This window comes from Typopeltis vanoorti, chromosome 14, assembly GCF_054136105.1.
Source record: "Typopeltis vanoorti isolate ZY-2024b chromosome 14, IOZ_Tvanoo_1.0, whole genome shotgun sequence".
Classification (NCBI taxonomy): domain Eukaryota; kingdom Metazoa; phylum Arthropoda; class Arachnida; order Uropygi; family Thelyphonidae; genus Typopeltis; species Typopeltis vanoorti.
The window spans coordinates 117,099,043-117,121,959 of record NC_143562.1 but is presented as its reverse complement, the minus strand read 5'-3'; the positions used below and the strand labels follow the sequence as shown (position 1 = coordinate 117,121,959).

Below are 22,917 nucleotides of genomic sequence, written 5' to 3'. Positions count from 1 at the left end.
ATTCAATCTGATGTGTTCTTTGTTCCCAGTCAAGACATTTGTCCCTATTACAATTACCAACTCTTTTGCTCGCTTGCTTCTCATATCAAATTCACTCACCTGTTCTCTCATTCTCTATACTCATGCCACTCACTTATTTTCAAAACCACCTATTCAATCTCTCCTGTATTACTCTCCCATTCTTAGGTAGAATAAGTAGATCACTCTACTCATTCTACTTTCAGGAAAACAAACCTTGTGAATTTTCTCATCCAGCACACCTCTAATAATTGAATCAACATACAAACATACAAGGGTTGTATGGTGATCACCATATAAGGAAGGGAAAATGTGGTGGTGGAGTACTGTTTATGATAAGTGATGACTTATGTCCTCTAAGAGTGGAGGCTTTGGAAGCCAGTGACATTATTTGTTTTGAAAGCATATGGTGTGAAGTAGAGGTGGGAAAGACAGGATATTTAATGGGATGTTGATACAAGCCAAGGAGCATAGCGGGTGGGGAGTAGGAGATGTTTATAGTGCAGATGCAGCAGCCCTGCAAAAGGATTTGAATAAACTAGACAGATGGGCAAATGAATGGGGGTTGTCAGGTTAATGCAGCAAAATGTAAAGTCTTGAAGTTTGGGAAACATCGATGGAAGGCTGCACTCAATTAGAGGAGCTGTACTAGAGCAAGTAGTGGAGACAAGAGATCTGGGGTTGATGATTGATAGAAACCTGAAATTCAGGGAACATATTGGAAAGGTGGTGAAGGTAACCCAGGGGATTAATGCAATACTGAGAAGAACGCTGACCTGCGGAGATAAAAGAGTTATCGTTCCATTGTATAAGACCCTGATTAGACTATACTTAGACTATAGTTCTCAAATTTGGTCCACAGGTTGTGGACCAAATTTGAGAACTATATAACCGACTTGCCATAACAGACCAGGGGCTAGCAGACCATGCTCTGGATACCCCTGCACACAGGATCAACTGGAAAAACACAAAAGTACTACACAGAAACTCTTATAAGTCAGAGAAATTGTTCTTAGAGGCGACAGGAGCCCTGAAACACACTCCAAATCTCAACTAATATGGCTGTATTAACTTGCCTAAGATCTGGGAGACAGTCATCCTAAGAAAAAACTAGTATGCTTCTTTCTTTCTTTTTTTTTTTTTTTTTGTAGGACTCTAGACTTATGTGATAGTTTTTTTTTTTTTTTTTTTCCTCCAGATAGAGGGCGCCAAAAAATCAAGACTCTAGTCTTTGTGTTGCTGCTACAATTTTGTTTAACCAGTCTGCTGATTACACCATGTTGTCATAGTCTCGCGTATTGTAACAAACTGTGTTTTTGTGCTCTGAAGATGCTGGTTATAACACCAGCGAAATATCAGCAATAAGCTAATAAATTAATTATTTACTTAGTTTCTGTGTTCTAATATATACCGTAAAAAAATAAACAACATGTTCGATGAACACATACGTCTGTCCACACGTTTGGTCCACAGGATTGAAGGGAATAAGTTAATTGTGGAAAGGGTACAGAAACATATAACAAAGATGGTTTCAAGACTGTATAATGTTAGTTAAGAGCATGTCCAGACAGTTCATCATGGGAAAATTAATCGCCAACAATTCATCACGAAGAATATTCATCGAGGAAAATTAATTGTGGGGGAAAATTAATCACACGAAAATTCATCGTGGATATATGTGAAAAAAATTTTAAACAATTAAGAAATATTTTTTAAATAATTTAAAAAATGTTTTATATATTATAATAAGTTTAGTTTAATCTTTTATCCAAGTGTGAGCAAACAAAGTTTGCGCCTGAAAGTATCTTCATGACTGGGGTAAGGTAGTGCAACACCAGGCAACTCGTTGCAAAGGTGGAGAAAGCTCTCGTTACTCCTATCTCAGTATCTCCCATAATGCAAAGCACATCTCCTTGTGGATATGTGTAATGCTATGCATTAAGGCAAGGGCCACTACCCATACTGGTTTCGACCTTTATTGAGGTCTCGTCAGTGGGAGCCAGGCCCAGTAGTGGAGATACAAAGGCAGAAGCAATGAGAGGTCATCCTAACGTATAGGAGTTGCCAAAGGGTGTGCAACCTTATTATTGAATTACTCCGGATTCAGAGAAAGATGTTGAAAGTTTATTTTTCATTTGGTTAGACTATAATAAGTTAAGTTTAATCCTTTATCCAAGTGTGAGCAAACAAAGTTTGCGCCTGAAAGTATCTTCAGGACTGGGGTAAGGTAGTGCAACACCAGACAACTCGTTGCAAAGGTGGAGAAAGCTCTCATTACTCCTATCTCAGTATTTCCCATAATGCAAAGCACATCTCCTTGCAGATATGTGTAATGCTATGCATTAAGGCAAGGGCCACTACCCATACCGGTTTCGACCTTTATTGAGGTCTCGTCAGTGGGAGCCAGGCCCAGTAGTGGAGATACAAAGGCAGAAGCAATGAGAGGTCATCCTAACCTATAGGAGTTGCCAAAGGGTGTGCAACCTTATTATTAAATCACTCTGGATTCAGAGAAAGATGTTGAGAGTTATTTAAGCTAAAAGCTAAATATATTAAAGTTAAATATATTTTGATTATATTTAGCTTTTTGAAAATTTTTATTCGGTATAAAGTTATTCATCATGGATATATGTGAAAAAAAAAGAAATATTTCCCATATAAGAAATATTAAAATTTTTTTTTTAATTTAAAAAATATTTTAAAAAATTTAAGAAATATTTTAAAAAAATTTAAGGCATATTTTTAAAAAATTTAAGAAATAGCCAGCCTGATTGGCCGAGTGGATAATGTACCTGCTATCCAGCCAAACAGCTGTGGGTTCAAATCCCGCCGTGGACATGGATATTTGTGATTGTTATTGGAAATATGAGTGGCAGTCAGCGGTAAATGGTGTTGGTGTAGCAGCAGTCATTTGGTGATTGAATGTTGAAGATAGAGTTGTAGAGCATGTGACTTCCCTCGATGAGTACTTGGGGCTCCCTCAAGGTATCAAATAATAATAATAATAATAATAATAATAATAATATTTCGATTATATGAGGGTGTTCTGAAACCTTCAGAGCCTCGACCATAGATGCCAATACTATCACCGAGATTATATTTTACTAAGTCGGTGCATCTGTCGTAAGCATCCCTGTTAAACTGCAAGTCATTCTATTAAGTAGTTTGTTTTATACAGTTGTCTGAAGCAAAAGTGTTGTTTGTATCCCTTGAAATGGATAAAATTTAGTATCGTGCAGTTATAAAATTCTTTGTAAAAGAAGGTTTAACACCAAAAGAAATTCATTTGAAGTTCATAAAAGTTTATGGACACTCTTCTCCTTCATTTTCGACAATTAAGAAATGGGCTGCTGAAATTAAACATGGCCATACCAGCCTTTAAGATGATCCACGTGGAGGACATCCAAAAAGTGTAACACCAGAAATCACTTATCAAGTGCACGATATGGTACTGGATGACCGGCGAGTCAAAGTGTGTGAAATTGCTAAGACTAGAGGCATTTCAAAAGAAAGTGTAGGATATATTTTGCATGAAGAATTGCAAATGAAAAAACTTTGCACAAGATGGGTGCTGCTTGCTCACAGCAAATCAAAAACACACTCACATGAAAATCTCTGAGTGATGCTTGGAGCATTTTAACAAGACTAAAACTGATTTTGTGTGTCAATTTATTACTATGGATGAGATCGGTGCTGTGGGATGCTAATTCAAGATGAATTATCTTGAAAAGGGTAAAACAATAACCGGGAAATATTATTCTGATCTTTTAACCAGAATAGACAAAAAAATTGTGAGAAAAGACCCGGTTTGCAGAACAAAAAAATCATCTTTCATCAGGACAATGCACCTGCCCACAAAGGTGTTTCGGAAATGGGAAAATTAAGGGATCTGCACTATGAATATTGGAACATCCACCCTATTTCAAAGATTTGGCTCCCTCTGACTTCCATCTCTTCCCAAAACTAAAACTCTTCCTCGTTGGTCAGCATTTTTCTTCGAATCAAGAGGTGATTGCATCTGTAGAGGGGTATTTTGCAGATCTTTACTGAGAACCATTACAGGGACAGGATAATGGCACCGGAGCATCGCTTGAATAAATGTATTAGTCTTAAGGAAGATTATGTTGAAAAATAAAAATAATTTTGAAATTATAAACTCGTTTTTTCATTGTTAGGCCGAGACCTTTTCAGACCACTCTCGTATATATATATCACATCTGGATGGGTGTCTAAGTGCGCAAAAATATAACGAACGGTTCGCAGAATAAATATTCTTAAATATGATTCCCTTTCTTTGCATACCTAATTCAGTTTTGCAAATATTAATATTCCATCAGCAGAACCTGCACTATCTAAATAATAATATATTTTTTTTAAATAATAAAAAATATTTACAACTTTTTAAGATGAAACAGAAATTAGGAAAGTCACGAATCAATAATATATTACTTTCACTGTAAAAGAATAAATATATTATAAAAATCTAATTAAAATCTAAACAATAATACATAAATACATAAAAAACTATATTTTGCAAAAATTATCTTGCACTGCATTTAATTTTCATACATAGGTATCAATGCAATATCATTTCAATTTTCTAGGGAATAATGCTATCAGAGAATTTTCTCTGCGATGAATTATCCTGCAACGAATTTCCCAGCAGTAAATTTTCCTTCCGATCAATTTTCCTTGCGATAAATTTTCCTCTCGATGAATTTTCCACTTCACAAATTTTCCCCCACTACAAAAATTCCTCTCAATTACTTTTCCTTGTGATAAACTGTCCTCTCGATGAATTTTTCCACGATGAATTGTCCATGAACCATTATGAGGATAAGCTGAGGGAATGTGGACTGCAGAAAGAGGTATACAGAAGAAGGAGGAGTGATATGATTGAGACTTTTAAACTGTTGAGAGGTAGTTACAGGGCTGACACTGGGGAATTCTTTCCCTTGGTGATACAGGGGGAAGGAGCGATGACAAGGGATCATCTCTAGAAGTTGTGATAATAATAATAATACAATGCCACTCATGGGTCTTTCATTACCTCTTTTATACCAATATTATTTGTTTTTTTTTCATTTTCCCTCTTCTATACATATCTCAAATTCTCTCAACTTCATTCCACATCCATTTCATCTCTTACCTCATCTTAACAGCTTTCAAATCTTTGTGTGTGTGTGTGTGCGCATGCGTACATACCACACACACACACCTGCAACAAATTAATATTTAATAACTGATGAATATCATCCTCAGAAAAATTTAGCATGAGCTTAGAAGATACGTACAATTGCATTATACTTTATCTAGAACCATTATTAAAAAGGATTGTAAAAAAATATTCATACCTACTGAAAATGTAAGTATTTTAAATTTCAAAAATTGCAAAATGCAGCATTGTTATAATCATTTATGTATGTTTATATAAAAATACTTACCTAGCATTTACTGCTTAATCTGAACTGTGTATTTGTAAATAATCTCAATACATGATGATGATAAACTTATTAAATTGTAAAATTGATGACAATACACAAAATCCTGAACATTAAATACACAAAAAAAACAATGTGCTCTTATTAACAGATTACTTCAATAACACTAATCAGATCAGTAGTGACACATATTGCATAACATGACTGCCACAGCTCTTTATATAACTATGAACTGCAAGAACTCCAGTGGTTACTTTGTGAGAGAACATTTCACACCCACGTTACTCTACAACCTACCACAAAATTTAAAACATAAACAGTTACAGAACACTTAAAAACAAAATGTGGAAGTTATATCAACACAGTTCATACAGCAGATAACACTTACAGCACTTTGCAATTCTCAGAACTACAACCACCTATACTCCATCCGCGAAAAGTACAAAACAACATAAATAGTGTATGCTAATCCCATACTGTTCAAAATAGCTAACAATAACTTCAAAGTTGGTGGGATTAGACAGCTTCAACAAGATTTAATCTACTTATCTTCATAACCATCATTATTATAGTTATTAACTTTATTCTTTTTTAATTTATACTGAACGCTTTGAGCAGATCAGAAATAACATCATGCTAATGGCATAATTGTAAATAGCCTGAATGATAATTATCTCTCTCTGTCAAACGTGTACTTATAAAAAAAAAAAAAAATACATTCAACATTGTACACTGAATCATGAACAAAAATGTAACACTATCTTAATTGTAAATAATGAATACTATGTATGCATGACAACAATGATTTTAATATAGTATTACATATGTAACATATATCTTGGTAAAACGTGTGTATATATATATATATATATATATATATATATATAAGTAAATGTTATTATTATTATTATTATTATTCAGGCCTCCATGGAGTCAAAAGACTCATCGTGGGAGGTTCTTCCTAAGAACAAAGTCTGTCAAGACTCCCCTCGATGAGTCTTGAGTCTGTCAGAACTCATCGAGGGGAGGTTCCCCCCCTAAGAAACACAAAGTCTATCATACCACTCCTTAAACTCATTGACCATTCTCGCCCTCACCACTCTATCAGGCAATGCATTCCATGGCTCAACCACCCTCCATGCAAAGAAACCACTCCTCACCCTCTTGCGCACAGTTTCCTTTCGTAACTTCCAGGGATGGCCTCTTGTCATCACTCCTTCCCGCTGTTCAACCAAGTGAAAGAACTCCCCAGTGTCAACCCTGTAACTACCTCTCAACAGTTTAAAAGTCCCAATCATATCACCTCTCCTTCTTCTATCCGCCAAACTCTGCAGTCCACATTCCCTCAGCCGATTCTCATAACTATCCTTCTACAGTCCTGAGACCATCTTTGTCATCCGTATTTGTATCTTTTCCAGAGTTAATTTATCCCCCTTCAAATCCTGGGGACCAAATCTGAGAACAATAATCCAAGTGTCGTCTGATCAGAGACTTATACAACGGAATGATAACCCTCTTATCTCTGCAGGTCAGTGTCCTTCTCATAATTGCAGCAATCCTCTGTGTTACCTTCACCACCTTTGCAATATGTCCCCTAAACTTCAGGTTTCTATCAATCATCAACCCCAGATCTCTTGTCTCCCCAACTTCCTCCAGTATAACCCCTCCCATAGAGTATATAGCATCCCATTGATGTTTCCCAAACCTCAAGACCTTACATTTTGCTGCATTAAACTGAAACACCCCCATTCATTTGCCCATCTATCTAGCTTATTCAAATCCTCTTGCAGGGGTACCACATCTGCATTATTACTAATAATCCTTACCAGCTTCGCATCATCCGCAAACAACTGAATATCCCCTTGCAATCGACTGGCAATGTCATTGATATAAAGGTTAAACAATATAGGTCCTAGTACTGAGCCCTGAGTGACTCCACTTGTAACCTTCTGTCTCCTTGAAACTGCTCCACCATACACAACTCTCTGATACCTATCACTCAGCCAATCCTGAATCCAGTTGGCCAATCTGACATCCAGACCCATGTGTTGCAACTTAAATGTCAGCTTATGTGGCACCCTGTCAAATGCCTTTGCTAAGTCTAAGAAAATTGCAGTATATGCCTTTCCCTCATCTAATGTTCTTGTAACTTTATTATAAAGGGCTAGCATATTGCTAAAACAAGAGTGCCCTTTCACAAATCCATGTTGACTCTCACAGATAACATTACCCTGATCTGCCCAGTGCTCTATACAGTCCCTCACTACTTTCTCCAAGATCTTAACAACTACTGATGACACACAGACTGGTCTATAATTAGACACTTCCAGTCTGTTACCACCCTTATGCAATGGCACTATCTTAGCTTCCTTCCATTCCCTGGGCACCTTTGCCGAAGCCAGACTTTCATTGAAAAGCCAGGTTAAAGGCACTGTCAGTTCCCCAGCACATTCTCTCAAAACTCGTGGTGAAATACCATCCAGTCCCAAAGCTTTATTGACATCCAGAGTTCTCAGTATCTGAAACACACTCTCCTCCTGTACCTCTAAACCTCGAACCAGCCCTATCCCTCTAGCATTAAAACTGACTCCTCTAGGATAAAATACACTAATAAAGTGTTCATTGAACAATTCCACTATGTCCTCTGCATCAGTCACTCTATTCCCATTTTTATCCCATAATATCATTGTCCACAGTTATTTCTCCTCCTACTGGCCACATAGCTAAAAAATTCCCTAGGATTTTCTTTGGATCTTAGGGCCAATCTCCTCTCATATTCCAGTTTCGCTTTCCTTACCACACTAGTCACTCTTCTGGCCTGTGTCTTATATTCTTCATGCATCTTCTCTTCACCTGTCTCTTTATATCTCTTCCATAGCCTCTTTTTCACATGCAATTCCTGTTTAATATTGTTTGTCATCCACTTTACTCCAAATTGTGTCCTCTTCTTCACTCGTGATATACAACTTACCATTGCTGCTAACAAATATTCTTTCACAATTTCCCATGCACTAACGATATCCCGGCCTTCCAATTCCTCCCTTCATGAAACTTCCCAAAGTTGACGTCTAAGACTATTATAATCACCTGCATTATAATTCCACATAAGTTCCCGTCTCTTTGATACTCCTGCGTGTCTATTCATTTTCCAAGTCAAAACCATATGGCACTCTCTCGAACTGGTGGGAGAGATGTCTTCTCAGTTATTATCAACTCTTCTGATGCTATAACTAAACCTAAAACTCTTGAACCTCTTGTTACCTCTGTTACATGTTGTCTAAGACATTTGTCTCTCAATAATTCTAGAAATTCCATTCCACTATTGCTACATGCATCTTCCTCTCTCCAATTTATACTACTGAAATTGAAATCTCCCATAACAATCATTCTTCTTGCACTTGCCAAACTTAGCTGTCTAAACATCTCCTGGTCCCCATCCTCTGTGCTCCTGGGTCTGTAGCAACACCCCACTAAATATCCTGTCTTGCCTACCTCTACCTCACACCATATGCTCTCAAAATCATTTGTCTCACTTCCTTCCAAAGCCTCCACTCTTAGAGGACATAAGCAGTACCCCACCACCACGCTTTCCCCTCCTATCCTGATGAAAAATGCTATACCCAGCGACTTCTATTCCTGCTATTATATCCCCTTCTGTCAACCACGTCTCAGTGATCCAAATAATTTTATCTATATACAAGTAGATACGTTATATATAAGTAGATACTTTATATATAAGTAGAATATATTACGAGAATCATTACATACAAAAAATATCATACAAGAAATAGAAGGATACCAGCAAAATTGGCTACACCATATACAAAGAATGAATAACAATAGGATTCCTAAACTAGCACTAGAATATAAACCCACAGGAAGAAGAGACCATGGACGTCCAAGATTAAGATGGAAAGATCAACTTCATCTGCAGAGCAGGAACAGTCTAAACTTGTTCAGATGACGACGACTACATATATCTTGCATTCATATTTATGAATTTAGGGACACAAAACACACGTGTTGAAAAGATTATGTTACTGATTAATAATAAAAATATTAATCAGTAAAATAATCTTTTCAACACATGTGTTTTGTGTCCCTAAATTCATAAATATGAATGCTGATCACCGTGTAACCTTAAAAGAAAGGGCTACATATATCTTGGTATGCCCATACATGTATATGTATATATTGTAAATGATATTATAAAGACATAAAATTATACAGTTTGAATGATTAAAATTAAAAAAAGAATAATTTAAAAAAAAAAAAAATATATATATATATATATCATTATCATCATCATCAAATTCCTGATATGTACCCGTAGGGAATGTACAGGATAATTATGATAGAAATACATGAAAAGTTACACAATTACTAACTTCGGATCAATAATTTTCTTCCAAATTAATCTGTTATCTGTCAAGACTCCAATGTAATCAGATTGCATATATCTGTCTTTTAAAGTGCTTTCTACTGCATCAATCCATCTACATCTTGGTCTTTCTCTAGGTCTTTTCCTGCCAACTTGCCAAAAAAATACTTGTCCTGTTAATCTTTCCTCTCCCATTCTGTTTAAGTGACCATACTATACTAACACATTCCTCAATGCTAACAATGGTAAGTTCTTTCCTAATATCCTCATTTTTGATGTGATACTGCCGCTGATGACATCAATTCACTCCACTAATCATTCTGAGAACTCTCATATCAGAGGTCTCCGGTCTCAGAGGTCTCAAATTGCAAAACCTTACACTTTGCAACATTGAATTGATAATTCCACTTACCTGCTCACAATCATGCAATCTATTCAAGTCCTCTTGTAAGGCCATAGCATCTGCTTGACTCTGCATTGCTCTCCCCAGTTTTGCCTCATCTGCAAACAGCTGCACATCACTAGTTAAACCCATCCCAATATCGTTAACATACAAATTGAACAACAATGGCCCCAAAACTGACCCCTGCAGCACATCACTAGTGACCTTTCTCTTTTGGGATACCACACCCCATATACAACTTTCTGATACCTATCTGACAGCCAGTCACTGATCAAACACAGAAGTGTGTCATCCAATCCCATCTGTTTCAATTTACCAAAGAGCATCATCCTGTGTTTTTCTATATTTAATTTGCCATCTTCACTAAAAATTGTATTTAAATAGCCGAAATATTTTACTTGTTCTATAGGTTCACTATTCAAGATACAGTTGATGTTTTCAATGTTCTGCCTATTTTCATTGTCTTTGTCTTTTAATTGCTGATTTTCATACCAAACCAATTACAACAGTTATTCAGTTTAGTCAGAAAATCTTGCAGACTTGTACTGGATTTATTCAGAAGTATAATATCATCAGTATAAAGTAAAAAGCTAAGATTAACATCATCAAACTTTGATATTAATGAAAGTTTTATACTACATTTCCTTCATAATATGATCCATATAGATAATGAATAACAGTGAGATAATGTGCATCCTTGTTGCACATTATCTCACTTGATTTTACTTCAAACCATCTTCCCATATTCCTACAATTATAACTTATCACTATTATTATACAAACTGCAACATGTAATAATATTAAATTAAACTTGACAAGAAATTATATAAGTAACAATATTATTTATCTTATATGTGTGTGCGCATGCACATGCATGTGTGAGCATATTAATCTATATATATTTATTCACTATAACAAAATAGAAGCAGTATTTAGTACTGAAACTTGGATCATGGTGTTACATTCTGATTCATCTTTTTTCTGCATATCTAATTTCACTGACAGAGAAAAAAAAAACTAATTATCTCCTTTTCTTTACCCGATTTGGCAGTGCTGGATTATTTTCTATCTCTAAATGGAGATCAGAATCAATTATGTAATTAGTAATTTATGTAATTATTATTATTACGGGCAACTCCAAGGAGTCCTTAGACTCATTGAGGGAGGCCCTAACAGCATGTCAAGCACAAACTATTCAACATTCACACAGTATCTATCATACTTCGCCTTGAACTCATTCACAGTCATGGCACCCACAACAGACTCTGGCAGCTTATGCCACTCATTTACCACTCTCCAAGTAAAAAACCTAGCTGTAACACCCTTGTTAACCACATTCTTGCCCAGTTTCCATGGATGGCCCTAGTCCTCCCACCACCAGTCCTGTTCTCAAAAATATCTTCTGAATTAATCCTATAGAAACCCTTCAGTAATTTGAATGTCTCAATCATATCACCCCTCTTCCACCTATCAACCAATTTCTGCAACCAAAATCTTCAACCTGTTCTCATAAGGTTTATTCCATAGACCTGCTATCATCTTGGTCACTCATCTCTGGATCCTATCCATCTTCTCTCCATCAAGAAGAAACCCTGGCACCCAAATCTGGGCACAATAGTCTAGATGGGGTCTTATCAAGGCTCAATACAGAGGAACAATAACTTGCTTGTCTCTGCTTGTTAAAGTATTTTTCAGTAACCAAGTGATTTGATGAGCTGATTTAGTTACTTTTAAAATGTACCCCCTAAACTTCAACTCCCTATCCACCAACACTCCCAAATCCCTGGGCTCGTCGATACAATGGAATACAGTTCCATCAATGTGGTATACTGCTGCTAATGTTTTCACCCCAAAATGCATAACCTTACATTTTGCCACATTAAAATGACAACCATTCTCCTTGGCCCAGTCCTCCAAACAATCCAAATCATCCTGCAAAATTTTGACATCCTGTGCATTCACTATTGCTCTATCCAACTTTGCATCATCAGCAAACAAATTCACAGTTCTTCTCAGATCCTTTCCTATATCGTTAAAAAAAATTAAACAGTAGTGGTCCCAGAACAGAACCCTGCGGCACACCACTAGTCACAGGCCGTCTTTTGGACTCTACTCCTGAATAAACTACTCTCTGATATCTCTCCATCAACCAACCTCCTATCCATCTCACCAACCCTATATCCATCCCCATATGCTGCAGTTTACTGATTAGAATTCCATGTGGTATCCTGTCAAAAGCATTAGCAAGGTCCAGCAGAATCACTGTAAACCCATTACCCTTATCCAGTTCAGCCGTCACTGTGTTATAAAATGTGAGCAAGTTACTGAGGCATGATCTACCCTTCACAAAATTATGCTGTCCCCATACAGTAATCCATTTTCATCTATCCATTCCTGTATTCTCCTCTTGACTACTTTCTCCAAGACCTTGACAACGACTCCTGATATGCTGATCGGTCAGTAATTTTCAACAGCAGCCTTGGAACCTCCTTTATGCAGTGGAACTATTTTCCCCACTTTCCACCCCATCGGGACTAACCCAGACCCGAGACTCAAATTAAACAAAATAGTCAAGGGCACTGACAATTCTTTAACTGCTTCATGTACGACACAACACACGAGCTATCCGATCCCACAGATGTATTCACATTGAGGTTCTGTAATAGACTATTCACCTCCACTTCATTCACCACAATTCCCTTATAAGCTGTTGGTTCCTTCATTCCTGCAATATCACTACCTGAAAGATATACTCTTTCAAAGTGCTCACTCAGTAATTCCACTATATCAACTGAATCGGTTACCTCCCTACCATCGGCATTCTTTAAAATCATTCTGCCATATACATTTTTTCTTTTACTTGCAACATATCGAAAAAACTATTTGGGATTTTCTTTAGCCTACGTGGCTAATTTTCTTTCATAATCCACTTTTTCTTTTCTTACCACACTCGTTACCCTTCTGGCCTGCGCTTTATACTGTTCATGTGCCTAGAGGTCACCTTTCTCCTTAAATTCCCTCCATAGTTGTTTCTTTTTTTGAAGCTCAAGCTTAATGGTGTTATTCATCCATTTAACCCCTACTTGATTTACTATTCGGACTCTAGGTATACAGTCAGCCATTGCCTCCTGCAAACACTCCTTAACCACCTCCCATGCACTATCAACATCCAGCCCTTGCAGTTTTACATGCCATGGCACTGAACCAAGCAATCTCCTAAGCTTGTCATACTTACCAGCCCAGTAATTCCACATGTACCGTCTTAATTGAAAATTCCACACATTTAGCCACCTCCCAGGTCAAGACCTTATGATCACTCTCACCAATTGGTGGCATCGTGGTCATATTCATTAGAGCCAAATTCTCGGATGCAATTACTACGTCAAGCACTCTCTGACCCCTAGTATTTTCCATTACATGCTGTTGCAGATAGCCCTTAATAACTGCATAAAATCCAATTCTATTCCATCACCTGATCTATAGCAGCACCCAACTGTATATTTTGTTCTGTTAGTCACAATCTCACACCAAATATCCTTAAATGTGCTCTTTTCTCTATCCTGCAGTTCTACTTCTATTCTCCTTGGCTGCAGTTCATTAGTTATCATCAATAACACTCATCCCCCTATTTTATTTTGTAATTATGTAATTACTGATATTATTACAGTTGCAATTGTCAAATCAACTCTTGATTTTAGTAGGGTGATAACAGAAGCAAACAAAATAGTTGAATTACTGAGTGAGCATTTTGTATGGGTGTACTATCTAGGTCAGGGGAGGGAACTCTTGGCACGCGTGCCAAACGTGAAATAAATAAATACATATCCAACATCTTAATCTAAAGGAACTTCTGTTGCAAACAGTAACCAAGGTTGGTTACTGTTTAAACAAGGTAAAAGACAATTCATAATCTATTGAATGAGGTGGATTCGGTGTAGAAAATACTAATGATGTACAGGTCTTGTTCTGAAACAATTTGTTGAATGCCTGGATGAGAAAGATCTCTTTTTCATTGATCAACAAATGTCTTATAAAAATATGTATGACATTGTCTGGGTTTGTAAACTGATGTTTTTTGCAGATTTTTGCAAACATTTAAATGACTTGAACTTAAACTACAGGGCTCTGGTAAGACTCTTAATGTTTGATGACATAAAAGCATTTGAAATGAAACTAGGAGTTTTTAAGAGGGATGTAGAAAGTGAGAGTTAGATAATTTCCAAACCTAAAGAAGTACACTAGAATTACACTTAAAGGCAAATAAAAAATATCCACATTATCAAAGGGTAGAAGACCTTTTAAGTAAAAATTCTGTCACTAATTTTTACGTTCATTCAATCTTACATGACTTACAATAATCACTCTTACAATATTCTTTGATTTTATTGCTCTAGTGTGATTTTTGATTACTTGAAAAGGTTCTCCCAATAATTAAAAGATACCAAATAATAATATGTTCCCCAAAATTTTATGGTTGCCATGTGAAAAAATTTTGCATCAAAGATTTGGCGATTTTGGCAAGCACACTTAAAAAGGTTGCCCACCCCTGATCTAGGTGGTGATGGTGTAATGCCAGATGTAACACTGACTGATGAGAGAATAGAGGCTGAAGAAATAAAAGTGCTTAAAATATTGCTGAACCTCAGATATGAACACAGGCAGGGATTAGATGGAATGTTGGCCCATGTATCAGGAGAATGTGCTAGGCAATATCAGCTCCTCTGAACCAGCTGTTTAATTTAACGCTCAGTACCAGAAGATGCCAATGGAGTGGAAACAGAGCAAAAGAGTTTCACAGAATAAAGAAGTCTCCAAGACAAAAGCAGAAAATTATAGGTCAATGAGAATCTTAGGAGCTTTGTTTAAGGTATTGGAGATATTGTTGAAAGACAGAATTCAGGACTGGGTAAATTGGATCATTAAGAGACAATGGTTTTATGAAGGGTATATCTTAGTAATTTGCTAATTATTTATAATAAAGTGACAATAGAGTTGGATAAGGGAAATGGATACTCAGTGATAATACTAGATTTTGCAAAGGCATTTGTCAGGATTCCACGTAGAACTGTGCTGGATAAACTGGAGCAAACAAGAAGGGATATGAATCTGGTGATCTGGACTATAGCATGCAGATCTGGATACCTGGATTCTGTGTGTGTGTGGGGAGGGGGGGGAATGAACAAGCTGGAGAGGATCTAGAAGCAAATGACAAAGATTGTAGCAGGTCTGTAGAACGCTTAAGAGCACAGATTGATGGCCTGTGGGCTTCAAAAACTAGCACATAGGCAAAAAAGAGGAGACATGATAGAGCATATAAATTATTAAATGAATTTTATAAGACAGACACTGAAGATTTTTTTTTTTTTCAGTGCAAGGTAGGAAGTAGAGAATGAGGAATTGCCCATAGAAATTATTTAAGAGAGTGGTTAGCAGGGGTTGAAGGACTAGATTTTTTACTTGCAGGTCAGTGAATGAGTTTGCAGAGGTGGTTGTGGGTACTTCATCAGTGTGATTTACTAACAGGTGAAAAGGTATAACAGGTATTGTGTGAATAATAGCTAGTGTGTGAATAATGGATCTCCAGCAATTTCTGAAGGAAATCCTAATTTACCATTCATGGGTTTTGGTAACAGTAATCTGGTCTTGAGTATTTATCCAAATGGGCTATCTGATGAAATTTCTTTAGAGATTTTCAGGTATTAAAATACATGATTGGTTACCAGACAAAAGAAGTAGAAGAACAAGCTGGGTTCAGACCAGATAGAGGATGCCAAGAGCAGGTTTTCACTTTAAGATAAACTGAGAAATCATGGGAATATAACAAGGATCTACACTTACTTCAAGTTTTGTAAATCTGGAAAAGGCATACGACAAGAGGCACAGAGAAAAGATTTTTAAAACACTACAATTATATGGGGTAAAGGGAACATTATACAGAGCAATATATGGACTATAATTAAGTTTTAAATCAGCAGTTAGAATCAAAGGAAATATAGGAAAATGGCTTGATGTAAAATCAGGTGTAAGAAAAGTATACACATTACCTCCACTCTTATTCATCATCTATATGGACTGCAATATGAAAGAAAGTGACATTATATCTGATATCAGAATTGGAGACATCAAGTTTAGCTCTTCGCTTCATGCAGATGATGTCGTACTCCTAAACAAATCCAGTTCAAGTCTTCAGGATTATTTAACTAAATTGAATAACAGCTGTAACAAATTTGATATGAAAATCAGCAATAAAAAGATCAAAACTATGAAAATAGGCAAGACACAAAAAACTTCAGCTGTATTCTAAATGGAAGACCTATAGAACAAGTAAAATATATTTCAACTATTTATGCATAGTTTTTAGTGAGGATGGAAAATTAAATCTGGAAATAAATAACAATAAGCAAAGCTGGTATGGTGGGTGGCCAGTTGAATAAATTTCTAAGAGAGAAATTAGCCAAAACACTAAAATAGAAATACATGAGACAGTGTTCAAACCAGTTTTACGTTATGGATTTGACATTGCGTCCTTCGATTGGAATAGGCCTAAGTTCGATTCTCGTCGCTCGCGACGGGAGGAATCTTTATCTGCATGATTTCAATCGAAGGTGAGTTAGCCGATCTCATACGGAGGTAGCAGGGTTTTTTCTCCCGAAACTCAGGTTTTTTTTATGCTGCATGCAGACAAACCGGCCCTTCAGAACACACACAATTTACAGACAAAAAATACTAGTTGTGGTGGCCGGTAGATGGCATTGATGGAGATGATTCATAGTAGAGGTTCGGTGTAGTGGTTGAGATAGCTGTAGGTGTCCTCCCGCAATGAGTCTTTGGACTCCTTGGAGGTGTCAGGAATAATAATAATAATAATAATAAATTCTCTATGAGAGTTTGATTAGAAAACAAAGCACTTGATCACAGATTAGAGACCAGAGTTATGAGAACTTGGAGAAAAATTAGGGACCTGAATAGATGGCAACAATGGCAGAATCATATTATCATATTAAAAATGAGAACATTTGGAAGGAACTTGAGATCGGTTATATTCAAAAATGTGCGAGCAGGGCTAATCTAAGGTGGTATGGTCACTTAAGCAGAATGAGAGAAGAAAGGTTAGCAAAACAGGTGTTTGATGCCATTCAATTTAGTAATAAACTAATTTGATTTTAAATTATTGATAAGAGATTAATAATTAAACTTAATCGTGTAGTGCTGTCATAGTAGCCTGAACACTCATTGATGGTACATATCAGGAAATTGATGATGATGGTTAGCAGACAAAACAACTTAAGTCAGATGTTACGGTTAATATTATTATTCTCCCAAGACCCCAATAGAGTCAAAGACTTGTTGTGGGAGGTCCCTTTGTTGTACACACAGCTCATTATACCGTGCTTCTCAAAAAAGCTGCTTGTGCAGTTTCTAGGGATGACCTCTTGTTCTCCCTCACCTTCCACCTTTTTATGAAAAACTTCTTTAAAGTTAATTCTGTAACAACCGATTACCAACTTTTTACATTTTCATCATACCACCCATCTTCCTCCTATTCATTAGAATCTGCAAATTACATTTTCTCAACCATTCTTCATGCTCAACATTCCAGAGACCAAAAATTATCTTAGTCAATTGCCTCTGGACCCTTTACAATAACTCTTCATTCCTTTGAAAACCTAGCAAAGGCAAATCTATGCACAGTAGTCCATATGTGGCCTAATCAAGGCCTTATACAATGGAATTAAAATCTCCTTACTTCTGCAAGCCAGTATCCTCCATATCATTGGCATAATTCATTGTCATCACAATATTGTGATGTGGCAATGTGTCCTCTAAATTTTAGATCCCTTGTAAACTTTGGGCTATTGTTCTATTATAAATGTTTCTGGTTGTTACTCTCCTGTTGTAATATTTTCAGTCTGCACTATTACAGTATATTTTCCTGCTGCGCTCTATATAAAATAATTTATTGCTATCCTTTTCTACGTATCTATTTCCCTTCCTTATACTGTATAAATTTCTTCTTCTTCCTGTTATCCCTTAATCTACCTTCAGTGATTCTATATTCTTATACCTGAGAGCACTAGAAATTTATTTTTTATTTAATGATTGTGCCACTAGGGGTCCCGACTTGATATAAGAATTAGTAGTACTTCCAGTAGGTCTTTAGCTAATACAAATCCTCTCTTAATTAAATTACAGTCATGGCTTTCAATGCACTCCTTACCTTATCTATCATTTATTTCCCCGCTCACAGGATCGAGTTTATTTGGAAACAGTGCATTGCATATTAAGATCAGACAGCACTCCTTGGATATAAATAACAAGCATGTTTATTAAACATTAAGTTTGAATATACAAAGTATACAAATAGGAAAATTGTCTTTTTTACCTTTAGTTTTAAGTTACGCTAAATATGACAAACTCTTTTGGCAATTTCCCACGAATATGCAATAAATTTACATGAGAATCACTGTAACTGAATTTAAAATTCCTAAATTAAGCTAATTATCATAGAACATAATTTCTATAGCAATTCTACAATTAAGCAACATAAAATTTTAGGATTCCTTACAATTAACAATTAAACCTTTGGCCCAATCAATTACGTCTTAGGAAATTGCCATGCCACACACATAAAAATTCCAACCATAAATTTGCATGAAATTACTCTCATACATACATACATACATATATATATATATATATATATCTTATCACTATAAACTTAGCAGTCTATCTAAGATAGTTCTCTTACATCACATACAAAATAACATGTAACAAGTAACTCGTATTAGTTCCTCATCTCTGTAGCACACTTCTTCACAGTTCGTTTCAGTCTTCAGATTCTTCCCCGTCTCGGGTTTTTCGATTTTCTTTCCTTAGAAGTTGGTTCTCGGAGCACCGGCACGTCAATCAGATCTGTTGGCGGGATTTGGAATGCAATTTCCCAGCATCTAGAAGCCAGGGTGAAGGGTTCAATGGTCAGAGCATATGCACTCGTCAAAACGGCAAGGCATCTGGTCCGGCTCGGCTCCTCCGTGGCTAATCGCTTCTGGTGACTGTCATTTTTTTTTATCTTCGACGTCTTGCGGCAGATCGACCTCCTTCTCCTCTTTTACCTCCTTCGGACTTCTATGTGTTCTAGCCAAACTGTCGATCCTGATGGTTGAAGATCCTTGCCTTATATTCTTTCTTCCATGGAACCTTGGGTTACGAATTGAAACCCCCAAACATTTTCTTGTGATTCTCTTGATCTAACATTTCTGCCAACTTATCTTTTCTCCCCTTTAGTACATCTTTAATACGTTTTACCGGACTGCGGAACTATGTTTGATTCAAGCCACCCCTTTCTCCAATGACCTTGAAGGTCATCTTAGACTGAACTTGTAAACAAAAGAGTTCTCTTACACTACAATCAGAGCTCTGACATCAAATAACATGGTAAAGCCTTTACCATTTACATGGTAAATGGTAAAGCCAAGGGCAAGGCATTGCCCTTGGCTTTACCATTTTAACATTCTTTGTTTATGCGAGCGAGCAAGCTAATTCCCTTTGGGCTTTATACATAGGCTTTTAGTATTCTATTTACAATAACAAACAAAGTCTACCTTTGTGAATTTTGGATGTGCCCCCTGTAAAAGTCAACGCAATAAAAAATGGAGAAAATTTACGCTGCATTGAATTTTACACCCCATTCACCATTACCCCAAGATTTCTGCTCTAATCTTCATAGTTCATCCCAGTCTAGTTCGTCCATCAACTTAGAATGTGGTAATCTATCAATGATCACTGCAAAATCTAAGTATACCACAGTGTATGAATTATCCTTGTCCAATGTAGCTGACACCTTTTTGTAAGAAGTAAGCAGATTACTTAAAGATAACCCCCTTTAACAAATCCATCAAAGATAATATTACTGTTGTCAACCCAATTCTGGATCCTGGCTCTTACTAGTCACTCCAATACTTTAACCACAACATCTGATGCATAGAGTGGCCTATAAATTGATGCTTGAGTTCTGTCACCTCCCTTATGAAGTGGTATACAACATTCCCTTTGATTCTTTTGGAACATTCACCCTATTCCCCAGATTTGGCTCCCACTGACTTCTATCTCTTCCCAAAACTAAAACTCTTCCTCCCTGGTCAACATTTTTCTTCGAATCAAGAGGTAGTTGCAGCCATAGAGGGGTATTTTGCAGATCTTACTGAGAACCACTACCGAGATAGGAAAATGGCGCTGGAGCTTTGCTGGAATAAATGTATTAGTTTTAAGGGAGATTATGTTGAAGAATAAAAATAATTCTGACCTTATAAATTCGTTTTTTCATTGTTAGGCCGAGAACTTTTCTGATCACCCTTGTAATTTTGCATCGCCAAAATGAAGCCTTTTGGCTCTTTAATTTAATGAATACTTTACGCACTGACCGAGAGTTTTCGCTTAAGAAAAATACACCTTACTGACACTTCGAGTTCCTTATTACTGAACAAGAGTTGTTGCTCTTAAGGTTTCTGCCTGGTCTCTGAAGAGAACGAATCAGTTCGAAACAGCTGTCTGGCTAGTGAAACCTTATCAAAATGGACCAATAGGAGGCAAATATATGTACACTTGGGCAAAGCGATCATGTCTCCTATAAGTTCCAACTAGGACAACTCGTAAATGCTGGTGAGTGTATTCCTGTAAGCTCTCTGGTCAAATTTCATATGAAACTTTTATAGTTTCTGTATTCGGCTTTGAAATAATGGTGGATTTAATATCCACTTCATTTATATAACATTTCCACATTATCAGCTTAAAAAGAACTAAGGGCTACTCTGTTTGCCTTTCTTTTGAAACATATAAATACAGCTGGAAGTTTTTTCACTGTCATAATATAAATTAACACTGCCAAGAAACCATATTCTTGGTTTAATCCTTTAATCATATTCAAATATAAGTAAACAAGGTTTGTGTGTGAATTATTTTCACAACTAGGCTATTTGTGTATAGAGGATAATGAATTCACATCATTGCCTTAGTATCTGTTAATGCAAAGCACACATCCTTTAGTGTGTGTGTATAATGCTATGCATTATGGGATACTAAAGGTATTGGTGGGTAGTCATTAGCCTCTATATACAAGTAGTCCAGTCGTGAAGATACTCCATGAGCAAACTTTGTTTGCTAGCATTTGGATAAAGGATTAAACCAAGAATAGAATTTCTTGACATTATTAATTTATGAAATAAATACATTAGATTTACAATTAAGAAACAAAAGGACTGAAAAGGTTAGCAGATGGATATCTACCTCAGCCCAATGATAAAACATTCTTCCAGCAGCTTTCTGAAGAATATGAGTACGACGCAATCCTGATGGTGTGCCTCTATTTGCCAAAGGTCCAGATGGTCTAAATACTGGTAGATTCAGCTTCATCCAAGTAGGCCAATGTCCTTTGTTGCATCGATGAACAAAGTATGCACATTCAAGGTATAAGGCTGCTCTTGAAACTACCGGTGCTTTCTACAGGAGAATACAGGGGAAAAAAACTGACTAAAAAACCAGATTTCAAGATCAGCATGCTATATACAGAAGCACAAAATAGCAACTATTTGTTATAAAGAATAAAGCAGGCAGGAGAATGAAAGAAAAAAAGTGAACGGGGAAAGTATGAAAATGAGAGAAACTCAAAATAAGAATAAGGTGTTGTATGGAGATTCAATGATAAGAGGTATACTTAACAAGAGAGAGAGACGAAAGCATGTTTCCCAGATGTGAAAATCAAAGATGTTAGTGAAGCTGTTAGTTTGCAGAAGGGAGAAGTGAAAGATATGACTGTTATGGCAGGAACAAATTATATGAAATGGTAAAAATATGCAACAAGAGAAGATATGAAAGAGTTGTTGCAAGAAGTGAAAATGAAGAGTAAGCAAGTAAAGACTGTGAGTCTACTTCCTCAGTATGATGGAACAGAATTAAAATGAAGGGACATGATTAAGAATAAGTCAATTAGAAGATTGTGCAGGAGGAATGGTGTGCAGTATACTGATGCATGGAGGGAATTTGATGGCCAAAAGGAGTTATATATGCCTGAAAGGCTACATTTAAACTACAGGTATTACAGGAATATGCAATCAAGCACGTGCTTAGCCACCCCTGGGATAAATGAGCATGTTTAGAAAAATGATTATGTAATGCTGAATGTGATTTCACACATTTACAATTCAAATGGGTTGGTAATGACATTGCACAAGGATAATTTTGGATACAAGAAGATATTGAAATGCATGTACACGAATGCCAGAAGTATGAGGAATAAGGTAGAAGAAATTTTATCATTGGTCAGCTCAACTTGGCCAAAATTATATGCATCAGTGAGATCTAGTTGACAGAAAATGATATAATTACAGGAATGTAAAGGGTATTGTATTTTTATGGAGGATAAAGGGAATAGGACAGGAGGTGGGATATTGCTGGTGATAGCTGATAAACTACAACCAACAAAATTAGATATTAAAAAGGATTATAGGACAGGGGAACATGATTTATTTGAGGCTGTCTGGTGGGAGACAGAGTTAACAAAATATATTGTAGGTTGCTACTGTAAACCAGAGGTTACACAGGAAGATGCAAATTCCATGCAACAGCAGATTAGCACAATGAATGCAGGCCAAACAATTATTATGGGAGACTTCAAATAC

General features: G+C 36.4%; 1 protein-coding gene across 4 annotated transcripts in view; it reads right to left on the bottom strand.

The window, feature by feature from the left end:
* Positions 1-22,917, bottom strand: part of unc80 (unc80, NALCN channel complex subunit) — a 1,852,146-nt gene that overhangs the window by 1,220,620 nt on the left and 608,609 nt on the right. For all 4 annotated transcript variants that reach the window (XM_090404461.1, XM_090404464.1, XM_090404465.1 and 1 more), the window contains one exon: positions 21,527-21,739. In XM_090404461.1, the coding sequence (XP_090260587.1) occupies positions 21,527-21,739 (213 nt within the window). The remainder of the gene's footprint in view (positions 1-21,526; positions 21,740-22,917) is intronic.